The 16,321-nt window shown below is 41.5% G+C and overlaps 1 protein-coding gene across 1 annotated transcript; it reads right to left on the reverse strand.

Annotated features, from left to right (window-relative positions):
* Positions 1-13,414: 13,414 nt before the first annotated feature.
* LOC148100776 (collagenase 3-like) lies at positions 13,415-15,966 on the reverse strand. Its single transcript, XM_087847071.1, has 10 exons — positions 15,860-15,966; positions 15,449-15,696; positions 15,212-15,360; positions 14,923-15,051; positions 14,651-14,812; positions 14,398-14,521; positions 14,147-14,280; positions 13,884-14,043; positions 13,673-13,776; positions 13,415-13,530 (listed from the first exon to the last, which is right to left on the reverse strand). The coding sequence occupies exons 1-10, from the start codon at positions 15,956-15,958 to the stop codon at positions 13,427-13,429; spliced, it is 1,413 nt and encodes a 470-aa protein (XP_087703197.1). The 5' UTR covers positions 15,959-15,966; the 3' UTR covers positions 13,415-13,426.
* Positions 15,967-16,321: the final 355 nt, after the last annotated feature.

Below are 16,321 nucleotides of genomic sequence, written 5' to 3' on the forward strand. Positions count from 1 at the left end.
TATTATGTTAATAGTGAAACAGTAAGGGATAATAAAACCAGTGAGTTTTGACTGTTGTACATATCATTGTAGGATCATGCTAGTGTATTTCTTCATCAGTGTTTTGCTGATACTCATTCAGACAATATTGTCTCTATGTATTTAAACAGGAGGGAGATGAAACATTTATTGCATATTTGTCATTTTACTTTGAATATGTTTCCTAATTTTGCATGTTGTTCGAAGTTATATTACAACAGACACTGTCAACTTTGCTTAAGGCGGTTTAGCACAAGTCAGAAGATATTTATCGAATCCATCACAAAAGAGAGTACCGAGATTATTTTTTCTACTGATAAGTGAGCAATGTGCCTTGAGGCTAAACCCAAACAAGATATAGTGTGCTGTCAACAAACCCTCTGTTTACTCTCAATTTTGCATGTGGTGCACAACAGTGCTGCCATTCTTTTCAGTATTGGACACTGATGGTAGTATCGTTTTGATTGTGTCTTAGATATACTGAACAATGGTAGAACAATGCTAAAAAAACCCAGCTAGTACATGTGTAAACTATGACCAGTTAGTGCCTGTTATGAAAAAGTATCTATTAAGTATCTATTAGGTCCTTCTTCTTTTCTTCTTTTCTTTTTTAAGAAAACATAAAATGAAACACTTTGAAAAGTTTTTTCTATGGTTTAAATATGCACCACATGATGATCATTTCTTTTGTGTCTCCATGATTGCATATATGAGTGCCTATTTTGGGGGCAATTATGGGTCAATATTACAACACTCCATTACACAATGAGCTGATGTTAACAGATTTTAACACCGACTGCGTCAGTCATCCGCAATCGTCTCGTATAAGGATTACAAGAAGTCTTTTTTTTTCTTTTTTCTCTTTTTTCTCTCTTTTTTTTCTATTTTGTCTTGCAGAATCAGTGAATTCCTTAAAATCCCTTCCTAACACTCATTTCTGTAGACCTGCTTTTATGTAACGAAATTACATCTGATGTGTCTTGACTATCTGGTCTAAAGCTTGCAGCATTTTAGTTTTTCATTGACTTTTTACCAATTTAAAATCACCCTGTTTGCTTTTTAAAGTTTCCCCCATGGCTTTAATGTTCGCCCCTCTGCTTAACATTTCCCTTTGAGGGAGCTTTTTCCTCTTGGCATCTACAGAGGACAACAACCTAAAATATGCTGAAAATTTTGGCATACTCTTATCAATCTACAGGTTAATCTCACCGCACATCTGAAGTTAGCCACTTTGTTTGGGATTTTTTTTTTTAAACCTTTGGTTTGCAGTAAATGTAGGTTATTATTATCGTGTTATTCCTAGAATCTGGTTTGTGTATTTTATTAAAAATGTTAGTATCAAGTATATTATGTGTTCTGAAATACAAATTTATGCTGCAAAAGTTGCTTCAAACCCTTAGGTTGATAAAATTTACAAGGGTGTTTTATTCCACCCTATACTCTGGGCACAACTTCACACAGACACTTACTAATGTCTTTTCATGATACTCTGTGGTTCTTGGCTGTAGAGTGCTGTGCTTTCATGCCCAATGTTGCTTCATGTCAGACAGAAGAGCCAAATCCAAACACAGCTGCACCTCAGCTGGTACAGCAGCAACGTTGTGCATGTGTTGATATGAGACTCTGGTACTTTGACTACTGCTTGTTATAGCTAGAGTCATCTCTTTACACTCAGACTTGTTCTGCGTTCCCTCCTCTGAAGAAGTCATGCGGATGGCTTTGGTTCAAATCACCAAATCACACGTATATATCATATTCAGACTGATGCAAAGCTTCTATCTGGGAAAGTGCAAATCTACATTTAAATCTGATTTTAATTTAAAAAACAAAACAAAACAAAAACTTTCCACACGTGAGTGTTAAAAGGTGTCATTACAAGAAGTCTTGTATAAGGTCCACCGGTAGTGGGGCACGATGACTGTCTTGGAAAACAAGAGAGCTTGTAATGCATCAACAGAACCAAAAAAAAAGAAAGTATGCATTTTCATCATTATATATATATATATATATATATATATATATATATATATATATATATATATATATATATATATATATATATATATATATATATATATATATATGGGTGCTGTTGTGACATGAATCAGAGACTCGTCAGGATTTTGACTGCATGACAGCAAGACAAAAGTACCGGAGTTTTTTTTTTAACCTTATTTGGGGCAAATTCATTAAACGTCATAGATATTTTGTGAATCATACTTCAGTGGTATGGTGTTCATGCTTTTACTATTAGAAACTGAAATTGTCACTTTTTAAAATTTCTCATATTTAGAAACAGGCTTCAAAAAACACTACCCTACTGTAGTAACAGTACCTATTTCCAGCATTCTTACAATGTTTATGCTTCTGTTCCAGAAGTCAGAAAACCTGTGATTGCAGCTGAACCTGATGTCAACTGATAACTCAACCTATGACTTGTTACTGCAGCTTGATGATCTGATGCATGAATCACAGAGATTGAATCACAGAGGTTGTTGTAGGCAGAAGATCTTTTACTGCTGAATGTTGAGTTGTCATGACTGAAATTACCCAAACACTTCAGGGACTCTTCCTCCTTCTCAAGAATAGTACTCTCTATCTGCTGCCTTTTAAGGTAATGAAGTATTCAAAAAAAAAAAGAGAAAAAATTCCAGATCATGCTGAGACGACTGAATGGATATCAAAGGCTGATGCTCATTGTTATACACCCTTTTGGCTTTTGCTTTGGTAACTTTGCAGTACAGTGTTTAAAAACCATGCTGATAACCCCATCGTTATATGAGTAGTCATCATATTTTCCCTCCAAACAGAGATTATGATTCAAACATCAGGTCTATCTCCACAGTCAGGTGTATGTGGGCAGTCTATGATAAAACAGAGATCCGCACCCTTAAACATAACAGTGTGCGTGTGAGACAGTGAGACAACAAATCCAGACATTTCCATTTTGGCAGCTTATCAACAATTTTCTCAGATTCCTGGAATGATAGATGTCAAAATGGCTAAAAAAAAATAGGCTATATCTCAGACATAACAAAGATGTGGCATGGATTTGGCAATAAATAAAAACCAAAGTGTGAAAATTATCTTTCAAATTTCACCATCACCATTCAACATTTCACCATTCATCATAACAGAAAAACATGCTTGTTCTGTTATCACTAAAAGTTGTAAAATGTTGTATCACTAAAATATCATTCTCAGTCAGTTGTTATTTATTATGTGTTTACAGCGCCCTCTGTGGTTGCTCCAAGTAATGCGCTTAAGAAACGGCTTTAGTTTGGAAAAAACTTTATTGAACAGGAACTCCGCTCAGTGAGCAAGTGAGCAAGAAGAAGGGAAACATATCGGCACACAGTTTATGGTGTCCTGTTGGAAAAAATACTGTCCACATCTTCTGTTTATGGTTGTATCGCCGGTATGTACAAGTTGCAACTTTGTTTTTTGTACAATATGTTGCCCGCTAATGCAGCATATGGCTGTAAAGCTAGTCCTTTTGTTAAGCTAGTTACCCGCGATTTTGGAGGTCTTCTGGGATAGCATCAGTAGTAGTTTAAAAAGTTTACATAATTAGACATATGCTATGTAGTAGCATTGTGGTATATAAATGCATATTATGCTGCACATATGTATGTCATGACTGTATTTTTTTGCCTTGTTTTTAGTTTTACCCTTTTGAATGTCAGTAAACCTGTTGACAACGCTCATCGGTCTTCAGAGTGGTGATATAAGAAAGGTGTTAACGCCCCTGCATCAGACATGCACCCCGGCACAATGCTCCTTCCTTCCATCGACACTAGCCAGTTGAACAACTCACCACTTTGCATCGAGGTTCTAGCAACAGGCAGGACTCTAATGCAGGCTCCAGGCCATAGTTCCATGTATTTATTTAAAGTTAATTTTCAACTACAATATCTAAACGAACAACAGGAGTGAGAGTTCTAGTCACCGTCTGGGTTCTCCTTGGAATCCAAACCATTTCAATTCCAAACGTTTACTTACAGACACCAGGCTGCTCACAAGTCTGTATCCACGGGTCCTCCAAGCAAATCTGAGCACAGGAAAAGCAGGTAAGATACTGTTTTGCAGGCAAGGCAAAGAAACTTTCAAAATTGTGAGGAGCCAATGGACTGATCCAGACTGCGAGACATGGAAAATATGGTGACTTTTCCTGTTCTGTGGTCATTTCAACCAGACAGAGACAGGAGTAATGATAGAATCAACTCAAAGGGACAAGTATAATTCGATCCCAGTTTCTCAGTTTGTAAATGAATGTTTTTGTACACAGCCAACCCTTCTGAGCCAGTGTGTGAAAAAAGGCGTGGGTCAATATCACCACAGGTTTCAGGTGAAACCATTGTGAGACCTTGCATTACCCTATTAGGCGACCTATTGAGGTTACTTCACACTGTCAAGTAACCTCAATGGGAGTTGAGGTGTCTGGAAAGGAATCTCAAAACTGCACTGTAGAAAGTTGGTGTTTTACAGGGTCAGATTTGAGTTGTCCTTTAACCACAATGAAAACAAGGAATGAAACAGAGTCTGTGTGAAACTCACATTTCTCACCGCTAATACAGAGCCAGTTCTTAAGATGGTGCTAGAGGACCAAACAGCCATGGCTTTAATGATGATGGAGGGTCTGAGAGGAAATGAGAATATCATCAAACTAAACAAAGACAAAGTGATAAATGAAGTCTTGAAACACATTATTTCCAAGGGAATGGGAAACTGCCAGAGCACTGGTCAAACAAAATGCTATAACAAGGTATTAAAAGTGCACAAGATGTGTTTGAATGCTGTTTTAAATTTGTCTCCCTCTTTAATCCTTACCAAGTAACAGGCATTACGAAGGTCCAGTTTAGTGAAAATGGTGTTGCCTTGTAGGAGTTCCAATTCAGTTTACAGGAGGGGTGAGGGGTACTTGTTTGTCTCCTTGATTTTTTCTTTGCCATGAAAAAGAACCAAGCTTTGTTGAACACTTCTGCAAGATCGTGCTACACTTGAGGCATGGAGGGACGGGGTTCAGGTGTTTTGGCTCTAATGGAGGAATTAACCAAAGGGGTGGTGGATCTGAGGAAAGGTAGATGGCAATTTATACTCCACCTAGGGCAGCCCGCTCTCGCTCCCGATGCGTAATATACAGACGATTTGTCACGTCCCGAGGCATTCCAGGGAATGCGAAAGGTTACCTTTCTGCGTTCCTATGTAATGTGCCGGATTGTGGATGAAATCTAATTGAATGACGCTCCCGCAGTAACACACATTCCAGCCGTGTATTCCAGGCCTAACGCTAACCTTATCCCTAATTTTAACCACCACCTTAATCGTGTTAGACAGTGTTTTCCAAAGCGATTTAAGTCAAATAAATGTACATGTGTAGATTTATTCCAAACAGTTCTGATGTTTCCTCATTTTAATATAGGGATGTGTTAGGTGGCCAAAGGCGTAATATACTGACGATTTGTCACCTAGCATAAAATGTTATGCTTTGGGAGTGAAAACGTGTTGCCTGGAGATGCAACCTTAGAATAATAGATATTGGGATTATGAGTACTAAGTCTGTGAGGACCAAAAACCAGGGGTGTTTGTTACGCCCCGGCTCAAAAGCCGCAACATAAAAAAGGAGATGAATACCAGAGTATGGGTGAGAAGAGGTTTTATCTTAAAATGGAAAACCAGGTTGGCTAAAATGGCTGATGCCACCAAGGCAAAGACAAGTGAGCTCCCTGGACGCTTGCCTCAGGAATGCTTTTATCCACACCTGACCAGGTGTGGCCAATTAGCACCAGCTGAACACACTGAGCAGATTAGAGGCTGCAGAGGGACGTAACAGTGTTTAAGGTGCTTCGAATAGGAAAAGGCTAATTTGCTCTACATGGTTGCCTGAGAAAGTTAATGAAAAAAAGTTGTAAATAATCTATGAACCATTGTGTCAAGAACCATTATTAAACATACTCAGAAACTTATTAACAAACTCTTCAGAAGACAGACTTGGGTACAATTTCAAAACTGTTTGTCCCTATGTAATCTATCGATCTATCTATCGATCTATCTATCGATCTATCTTCCTGCCTGCCTTCCTGCCTGCCTTCCTGCCTGCCTTCCTGCCCTTCCCACTTCAGGTATTGGTAGAGGCCACTCTGGAGGCTTGAGAGGCAGCAACAGCCTTGAAACGACAGCCTGTACAGGCCCCTGAGAGACAGGTGGGCTAAGCAGAGTTTCTGCTGAAACACTGGGTGAACCACCCAGGAACCCTGACAGTTTCATGGCCAAGTGAGCCATGTTTCAATTTTTCAAGTTCATTCCCAGTGTTTTTGTTGGATATATTTGTGGGATGTTATGAGATGTGGATGTAAATGAAGGGCAAAACAGAACATTTAAGAGCTGCCAAATCATGCATCATGGTCATGTGTCCTGGTAATACCTTTTTGTGTTACCCCCCTTTTAAACTTTTATTGATATTCTTTCCACTCTTCAAAATTTCCTAGGCTTCCCTGCGATTCCTTGTCTTTGCTAGTTACCTTTTCTTTCTTGTTCTGTAATGCTTAACCTGCCATTAACCTGATGATTGTATGCTGCTTGTTCTTTGTTCTTGTTTATTTTTGGCTGTTCTTGTGTTAGAGTCCTCTCTCCAACATTCATTCATTTATTCATAATCCATCAGTATGAATGGACGGTAATTGAAAATATGGCGCATGCATTCATCAATAGGATGACCTGTAACAAGGTTTTGAAATTAAAGTGGGCTGTGATGTGAATGAACTGGGAGGTTGTTGTATGGTGTTAGTTCAGCAGGCATTACACATACACGCAGGTAGGAACAGAAGATCACCGGAGATAACTCCTTTCTTTATTTTTATTTTTCTTCTTTCAAATGCCACAACCAGAACAACATACTCACTAGCGCCCTCTAGCGCTTCTGGTAAATGCATCTACAGAACAAATGCAATAGTATGTGGACACAACATCTTCCCCCTTTGAACAAGGATTTCTTATGTGAACCTGACTTCATCATTCTGATGTATGTCACCTAATACACGTTTAACATATTTCACATTACTCAGTAACATTCACTTTCCCATGACAAAGTCTTGGGTCCAGCAAGGTGGGTTCCTCATCCTGGTGGGCCTAAGCCTACTATCAGACTCAGAGTTAGATGCTAGATCAGCTCCTGGTTTATGACAGTCCATTGTTGTGTCAGAATCAGTACCTGTGTTCAGCTCTGACAGAGCCGATAAGTGTGAGGCGTTCCAGGTCCGTCCGTCATCCAGCAAATAAGTGTTTGGTCCTTTCCTTGTCATGACAGTCCTTGGTTTAGAAAACTTTAACTTGCCTTTCTTTACCTTCCATGGCTTCCTAACCCGTACCTTATCACCAGGCTGAAAGTTGGATGGTTTGGTGTGTGTGCGAGCATCAGTGTATTCTTTCATTTTCATTTGCTTATTCTTAACTCTTTCGCACATGGTACGCCTCTCTGTCTGAGGAACAGGCATATCCATTACCTGTAACTTTGTTCTCATTCGTCGTCCATGGAGCAGTTCTGAAGGGGAAACTCTAGTTGTTGAATGAGGGGTTGCTCTGTAGTCTATCAGGTAAGTTCTCAGGAACGATTTCCAGGGTTGTCCTTGAATCGAGGCAGTCTTTAACGCATCTATTGAATCTCTCAACTTCCCCATTAGCTCTTGGGTAATACACTGAGGATCTCAGGTGTTGGATTCCCCTGCTTTTAAGGAAGTCAGCGAACTCAGCAGAGAGAAATTGAGAGCCATTGTCACTTATCAATGTCTTTGGATTCCCTTCACGAGAGAAAACTACAGAAAGGAACTGAATGATAGTAGCTGCATCAGCTCGTGAAGCAAAAGCTACTTCAGGCCACTTACTAAAGTAGTCTACCAGTGTGATGGCAAATCTACAGTCAGAAGGGGCTATTTCAAAAGGGCCTATGATGTCCACAGACACCTTTTCCCAAGCAGCAGCTGGTAAAGGAATGGGTTGAAGTGGAGCATCATGGGTGACAGTGGACTTGTCATTCTGTCTGCACATTGCACAGTTCTTTATCAGTGTCTCTATGTGACAATCCATTTTGGGCCACCAGTACAATTCCCTCAGGCGTTGTTTGGTACGTACAATGCCTTGGTGAGTTTCGTGAGCTATATCAGTGAGTTTTTTCTGCAACGACTCAGGCAGTAGCAATCGATGTGTACCTCTGACGATGCACTCGTTCAAGACCGCAAGTTCATGGCGGATTGGGAAGTACGGCTGTAAGTCAGGTTCCAGTGACGTCTTCCTTGCAGGCCAGCCTTTCTGTATCTGCACACAGAGCTTTGTGAACACTGGACAGGCTTTGCACTCTGACTGGAAGTCATCCTCAGACACAGCACTCAGATCAGTGAGGATGGTTGCAACTGACTCCACATCCTCTGCACATGCCATGTCTGTCTCAGGAAGTACGAGCCTAGAAAGACAGTCAGCAACATGGTTCAATGACCCAGTTCTGTATTCCACTTCATAGTCAAACTCCAACAGGTGAGCTGACCATCTGGCTATGCGTAGACCGGCTCTGTTATTGCCCTTAGTAGTCAGCAGTGTTGTAAGTGCTCGGTGGAGGAGGAATTTTCTGCCCCAGAGCCATGTGCACCATTTTTCAGCAGCCCAGACACAAGCTAGGGGTTCCTTCTCAACGATTGAGTATTTCCTTTCTGCATCAGACAAGCTGCGAGATGCAAATGCAACAGTCTGTTCTGCATCATTACCGCCAAGTTGAGTCAAAACAGCACCTACACCGTAGTTTGAGGCATCTGTCGAGACTATGGTGGGCTTACTGGGGTCGAACATCATCAGGGCCGGGCTGTGCACGATTAACCGCTTGACTTGATCAAACGCTACCTGAGCTGGTTCATTCCAGTGGAATGAACAGTCCTTACGCAGAACAGCTCTCATAGGTTCAACAACAGTCGCGTAATTTGGCACAAACTTGCTGTACCATGCACTCAAGCCAAGAAATGAGCGCAGGGTTGCAGCATCAGTAGGGGGCGGAGCATGCAGGATAGCAGTGACATGAGAGTCATCTGGCAGCAGACCTTCTAGACCGATCTTTTGACCAAGAAAGCTCAGAGTAGTTTGACGGAGTTGACATTTGTCAACATTGAGTTTCAGTCCTGCATTGTTGATTCTGTGTAACACAGCACGCAGGTTGGCCTCATGTTCGGCTTCTGAAGTTCCGTATATGATGACATCATCAAGATAGCATTGCACCCCTTTCTGGCCACGTAGGATTTGTGTCATCATCTTTTGGAACACTGCAGGTGCTGAACTCAACCCGTTGGGAACTCTGCAGTACTGGTACAGTCCTTCATGTGTAATGAAAGCAGTGAGCCCTCTACTCTCTTCATGTAGTTTCAGCTGATGGTAGGCGGATTTAAGATCCAGGGTGGAGAACATGACAGCCCCACGCAGCTCAGACAGTATCTCCTCTATCAGTGGCAAAGGATGACTGTCAACGACCACCGCTTTGTTAGGTTCTCTCAAATCAACGCACATACGTATGCCACCAGTCTTCCTTCTAGTGACTACAATCGGGGAGACCCAGATGCAGATGCATCAATTTTCTCTATGATGCCATGTTCCTCAAGGTTCTTGAGTTCTGCAGAAACAGCATCACGGACTGACAGGGGTAAGCGTCGAAGTTTATGCTGTATTGGCTTCACTTCAGGTCGCACCTTCACTTTATGTACGAAGTCCTTTGCACATCTGAATGCAACTAGAGACTCACATTCCTGTTTGTGAGTGGGCAGGGCAGAGGTTTACTGAAGTGTAGCACAGGCCTTGGAACTCTCAAGGACTAATTGTCCCCCTTTTATGTGTAGCTGGAGGGCAGTCACCAAGTCCATTCCTAGTATGGGTGTTCCTGTTCTCACAATGTAGAGATCTGTGGAGGCACTCTTGCCATTGTAAGTAATGTCAGCTCTAAGACACCCTAATACATCCAGTTTCTCCTTTGAATATGTAATAAGCTCAACAGCTGGATTACTTAACTTAACTGAGCCAAAATTTGTGCTGTAAACATGTTCAGGCAGTATGGAAACACCAGACCCTGTGTCTACTAGTAGCTTAACAGTACATGCCTGTGCAGTATTTGGTACAGTGACAGTAACAGTGCACATCAGTTTAGCCGGATCGCCACTGACACAATTGTCAACAGTTAAAACACACATTTCAGGCACAGTCACTTCATTAACAGACTTATGGGAGGATTTAGAGGGCAGGGATAGCTCAGTAGGTAGAGCGGTTGCCCCAGTGGTTGCCAGTAGGTAGAGTGGTTGCCCCATGATCGGAAGGTCGGGGGTTTGACTCAACTGAACAGCTGCCCTGAGGTACCCCTGAGCAAGGTACCGTCCCTACACACTGCTCCCCGGGCGCTGCATTCGTGGCTGCCCACTGCTTCACTGGGTGAATGGGTTAAATGCAGAGGAGTAATTTCCCTACGGGGACTAACACATACACACACACACATTACACACTCTCGAAAAATGTCAGATTTTCCCACATGGCAGGATTTATCATTGGCTTTGTGATCAGCTGAACCACAACGGTAGCACGTCGGAGCTGTATCCGTTTTTTTAGCTGCTTTGTATTTTGGCTTGCGCATCTTCCTTTGTACTTGAACAGCGGCAACAGGCTTTGTTTCACCAACAGCAATGGCCTTTGCATCAGCTATTGCAGCCTCTGTACGCCTAGCAATTTCCAAAGCTCGATCGAGCGTCAAATCCTCCTCCATTAGCAGTCTTTCACATATACGAGCATTATTTGTCTTCTCTACAAGTTGATCCCGCAACATTTCATTCTCCATAGCCCCGAACTTACACTGATTCACGAGCTCACGCAGTGCTGCAACGTAGTGATCTGTAGACTCACCGACAGCTTGGGCTCATTGCCTGAAGTGGTATCTCTCGGCGACAACATTGACTTTAGAATGAAAGTACGTTTCCAAAGCCTTTACGGATCCCTCGTAATCATCCGTAGCGAGTGGTAAGGCGCTGTAGAGTTGTTGTCCCTCCGTTCCCAAGCAGTGAATGAGCAGGGCCCTCTTCCTCTCCGTAGCAAAGTCATTACCCCCGATCGCAAGCAAGTAGTTATCGAACAACTTTTTCCACGCAGCAAATGGAATTTTCGGTTCCCCCGGACAATCCAGGAACACAGCCGGGGGTTGCAAAGAGAGCAGAGCCATAACTTAATCACCACTACTCTCGTCGCCACTTGTTGTGTGGTGTTAGTTCAGCAGGCATTACACACACACGCAGGTAGGAACAGAGGATCACTGGAGATAACTCCTTTCTTTATTTTTCTTTTTCTTCATTCAAATACCACAACCAGAACTACATACTCACTAGCGCCCTGTAGCGCTTCTGGTAAATGCATCTACAGAACAAATGCAATAGTATGTGGACATAACAGAGGTTAATTCAAATGCAACTTTTCAGCAGCTCAACAAATATGACCAAATAAGGCTGGGTATTGTCACTGATTTCTAGAATCGATTCGATTCTGAATCACAACGTCCCGATTTGATTCGATCAACGATTCGATTGAATTCGATTCAATTTTGACTCAGACAGTCAGAAATATTACAATTCTGATCATTTATCAGTACCGACACTTCATCAGAGGTGTAAGCATCACAGCACATGGCTTTGTATCACAGTAACTGAGGATAAAACCAAAAAAATATGAAGGAGATTTTCCTGACCTGACTTTTTATAGCAGATAATCTTAAAAATATTCTGCAGTAGAACAAAATTTGGCATCATTTTAAAAAAGTTTAAATTTCTTCGGTATTGAACAGCAGAAATGAGCCTTTCTAGTCGGCAGTCATTGGAAAAAAAAAAGAGCGGTCAACAGCGATGTAAACAACAGTGGACTGGTGCCCCCCCCAACAATCAGGTGGTGACACTATCCCCAGACAGTGTGTGGAGATCCCTTGCCAGGATCAACACACGCAAAGCCCCAGGTCCTGACAACATCCCTGGACGAGCACTGAGGGACTGTGCTGCGAAACTCACAGATATCTTTTTAAATAGACATCTTTAATACATCACTGACCCAGGCTTGCACATGCCTCAAAGCCTCCACCATCATTCCTGTACCAAAGAAGTCATCTCCCTCCTGCTTTAACGACTACCATCCGGTCGCACTCCCCCCATCATTATAAAGTGCTTTTAACAGTTAGTCATGCATCAAATCAAGACATCTCTTCCCCCCCAAATTGGATCCATTTCAGTTCGCATACTGGTCAAACTGCTCGACCATTAGAATGCTGTTCATAGGCTTCAGTTCAGCATTCCCCAGCAACTAATTCACAAACTGGATCTGCTGGGGATCAGCATCTCGCTTTGGCTGCTGGATTTCCTGACAGGAAGACAGCACGGGGTCAGCAGCAACACCTCCAGCACAAGAACACTGAATACAGGGGTTCCCCAAGGATTTGTGTTGAGCCCCCTACTCTTCACTCTGCTGACCCACAACTGCACACCATCTCACAGTTCCAAGCTTCTGTAATAAAACTGTTAGGGGCGCACCACCATTTGGAGATCCGCGGCAATGTGTCATGCAGGACGAATCACCCTTCTAGAAGTATTGTGTAAGAGAATAAAGTGTGAAATGGTCTACTGAACAGTGTTTTGTCTTCCATCAGATGCCTCTGAGGGATCAGAAGAACTCGATGAAGTGTTGATATTTAACACTACTCAGTTATTAGTTCTCACATCCTGATATATTTTAGTAGTCATTTATCTCTGTATCACTTTTATTCTACCTACTCTACATTCGTAAGAACTTTCTATTGTATATTTTTATTATAATATGACTGAGTTTAAGTTAGCTAAAAATAACTCCAAAGAGATACTTTTTGTTTTATACTTAGATTATATATGAGAAGTAAGGAAGCACTTCTTCAACTTTTGCATCAGTATTTTGTAAATAAAAGATCTCTACTTATACTTACATTACCAGTGTGTGTACTTTATCCACCTTTGGTTGTAACATTGTAACACAACAGTAACATACTTAAAACGTGCTTATTGATGATGTCAATTTCTTTTTACTGTACTCCATTTGATCTTTTGTATACATAAAGTCACAGTAATTAAAGTTGAAAACACAACAAAAACAATTAGCGAGTGAAAGAATTACATAATGATTGTGCCATGAATAAAAAAATAATAAAAAGGTGAACCTCAATGAAGCAATGATTAACATAACAAAAACAAAATTAAGTACACAAGCTGCTGGTAACTGTTCAACAATAACACTAGATATCCAAAATTATATTGATACAGTTTCTCTTTATTTTTTTACTGGGCCTTATTTAACATTCAAAATCTTCTGTAAACAAGTTAGAAAACTGGCTTCTCTAGTAGCAGGGCAAGAAGTAGCTGTTCGCCAGCACACGGTACAGCCTCCCGCTCCACATGGCATACTCAAACATTTGTGGTCCACTGTAGAGGTAGGTGTACCCTGCAGAACAGAGATGCTACATGTTAGTGCTGCATAACAGACCAGAGGGATTTTTAAAATAGCTAAAAGATAAAAACAGAAATATCAAAAACAGAAATCATTGTCTCGTTTCAGTGGTCTTCAAGCCTGAATTGCTGCTCACCTCCTTGCTGCAGAGCTGCAGTCACTTGGGAGGTCATTCCCAAGAAGGTCTCATCCACCTGTTTGGGGAATCCCTTATCCTTCTTCTTTGTGGCCTCATTATAACTGGGAAAAAGAAAAATGTATTTAGATTCATCTAACATTTGTAATACAACTTGTAAGCTGCCGTATGGAAATCGGTTGCGTAATTTTCTGGTCTTAGTGGAACACACCTGTAGTATTCACTGCCTACAAAGAACAGAGTCTTCCCACTTTGTTCGTCATAGAGGGCCGCATCAACTTTCTTCACTGTTTTGGGCAGACCAAAGCTGGATATTGGTTTAGGAAAGCCTCTTACAAGATCATAGCCGCTGAAAGCCCACACCTTGCGACCTGTGAACAAATAAGAAGTAGACTTTATAGTAAAGCTATGTAAAGGCGCAAAAATGCTGACTTCAAAGGAGTGCTGCATTAGGTGGACACTGGGAAAGCATACCTTTAAAAAGTAATACACGGTCTAATTGCTGGTTCTCATAAGCAGCATCAATATTAGCAGGGGCATCGGGCCAGTTAGCTGAGATGAGCGTTTGTATAGGTGTGCTGACCTGAGGGTGTTTGCGCCAGACTAATCTGTGAACACACGCACAAAATGTAAATTAATGTAAATGATCAATCAGCCAATGTCAGAAGCCAGCTCTGCTATGAGAGATTTCTCACTCAGGTATTTATGCATTTATTTTGTGATACCTGTCCTTGAAGAAGAGCGTCTCTCCTCGCAGTGTGGCAACAGCATCCAAAACCATCGTTGAATCACAGGCATCAGGAGTAGTGGGGGCTGTAGGTCCAGGCTTAACGGGATCTGGATTTGGACCTGGAGGTAATTTAATAAATATCACACTGTTGTAAGTTGTAAAATTATTTATGCACAGGTTCTTCTAAGATTTTGGTCAACTCAAATATTTTTAATTGAATAAAACCAAAAAAAGAATTTAGCACTCACCATAGAGGGATTGGATGCCATTAACGTCATCCCGGGGAAGAACATAGGTGTCAGGGTTATTGTATGAGTACACTGAGTACATGAGAGCACCGGGGTCATTGGAGTGAGACAAGCCCAGAGAGTGACCAAATTCATGGGCAGCAACCATAAAGAGGACGTAGCCTGAAGTAGAAAACACAGAATGACAATTGGTTACAGCTAAGGATAACTCAGGTCGCACACTACAGCGTAATAATTTGGACACCACAGTTCATAAAAGTAAAGAAACTTACCTTTGCTTGAGCGGAACGTGAACGTTTCATCTTCATCAAAATGGGCATCCCCTCCAATGCCAGTACCGGGAGGAAATGCGTGGGCGAGAGTGCCATCAGGGCCATCAAAGGGGTAAAAATCACCATGTGCTGTTAGAAGATAGCGGTATTAGACTTGGCCAAACAAAACAAAAAAAAAACACTAAAAAATATAGGTGAGATGGTGAGATAGGTGGGATGGTCATGTCTTGTGCAATAATACAATAAATACGTTCAGTGATTATATTACTTAGTGTGTTTTTAGACTCACCCTGGCGACCAAAGGAGATCCTAATATCAGCAATGCCGCTGTAGATCCTTGTGAACCTCAGTGGAGTGACATTGGCCCACACCTGCAGAGCTTTGTCTATGGAGTCATCCACCTCTGCCACAGACATGTCAGGTGTGTAGTTCTCGATCCTGCAGAGCACAACAATATCCAAGAAAATCATTAGTGTGGTCACATTTTCTCATGTTGTGTGTTATGTTGTGTCTTTAGATCATTCACCTGTATGTGAGGCTGTTTTTCTCCCATTTGAGGTTGTTTTCAAAAGTGGAGAAACGAGCAACCTGTTCATCGGGAACCCCACAGCGGGGCTTCTTCATCATGGCCAAAGTGTCAGCATCCAGAGACCCGGTGATCTGGAGACCAAAGAATCTCTGCATGTCAGCCAGCTTCTTGTTCATTGGGCTGATGCCCCTTCTGACAGCTGGACCCTCCTCCTCTGTGAGGTTGAAGAATTTCTTCAGGTAGTTCTGGAAGAGAGAAATATTCAGAGCTTTACACTCAAATATCTGTCAGCATGTTTAAGCTCAAGAAACAAGACAAATAACAACATGGGATGGACAATTAAAATAATCACAAAGTTTGTCCACTCTAGCCTATGCCAAAAAATAAAAAACAGCCAAGTACACATACCTTTGCAAAACTTTCATCTTGCCCAGTAATCTGAGATACTGGCATGCAGTAAACTGCCACTGCCAGACCAAGCAGAATGCTCAGAGTCAAAGTCTTCATGGTTCCTCGTTGTGTGCAGCTTGTGTCTCAGTGCTGTGAGAAGCTGTTATATAGGCTGGAGTTTGGATGTGTTGAGTAACTACCTGCCGTCAGTGACTAAAGAAATGCTCCTTTTATGGTGAAGATGGGAACTCTGGCTTTGATTGCTCATGATGGTGGTACATGTACAAAAAAAACAAAACAAAACACTGATGTTGAATCATTGTTGCAGTTTGCAGAGGAAATTGTTCATGAGATAATGTTTAGAAGAGCCCCAACATCTGTAATTATCAGATTTTAGTTCATTTGATTTTTATTCACATATGACCTCCATGTCCCGCAGTGTGAAGAAAATCAAATTGATTTTATGAAGCTCACAGAAGC

Source organism: Neolamprologus brichardi, chromosome 10 (assembly GCF_056152115.1).
Source record: "Neolamprologus brichardi isolate AB-2024 chromosome 10, ASM5615211v1, whole genome shotgun sequence".
Lineage (NCBI taxonomy): Eukaryota > Metazoa > Chordata > Actinopteri > Cichliformes > Cichlidae > Neolamprologus > Neolamprologus brichardi.

Bases quoted from the DNA above. Each gene is read 5' to 3' on its own strand.
- LOC148100776 (XM_087847071.1), bottom strand. From the start codon at position 15,958: ATGAAGACTTTGACTCTGAGCATTCTGCTTGGTCTGGCAGTGGCAGTT. The intron at 14,813-14,922 runs GTAAGTTTCTTT...TTTCTACTTCAG, and splicing joins CACGTTCCGCTCAAGCAAAG to GCTACGTCCTCTTTATGGTT. The intron at 14,044-14,146 runs GTATGCTTTCCC...ATTTGTTCACAG, and splicing joins CCGTGTATTACTTTTTAAAG to GTCGCAAGGTGTGGGCTTTC.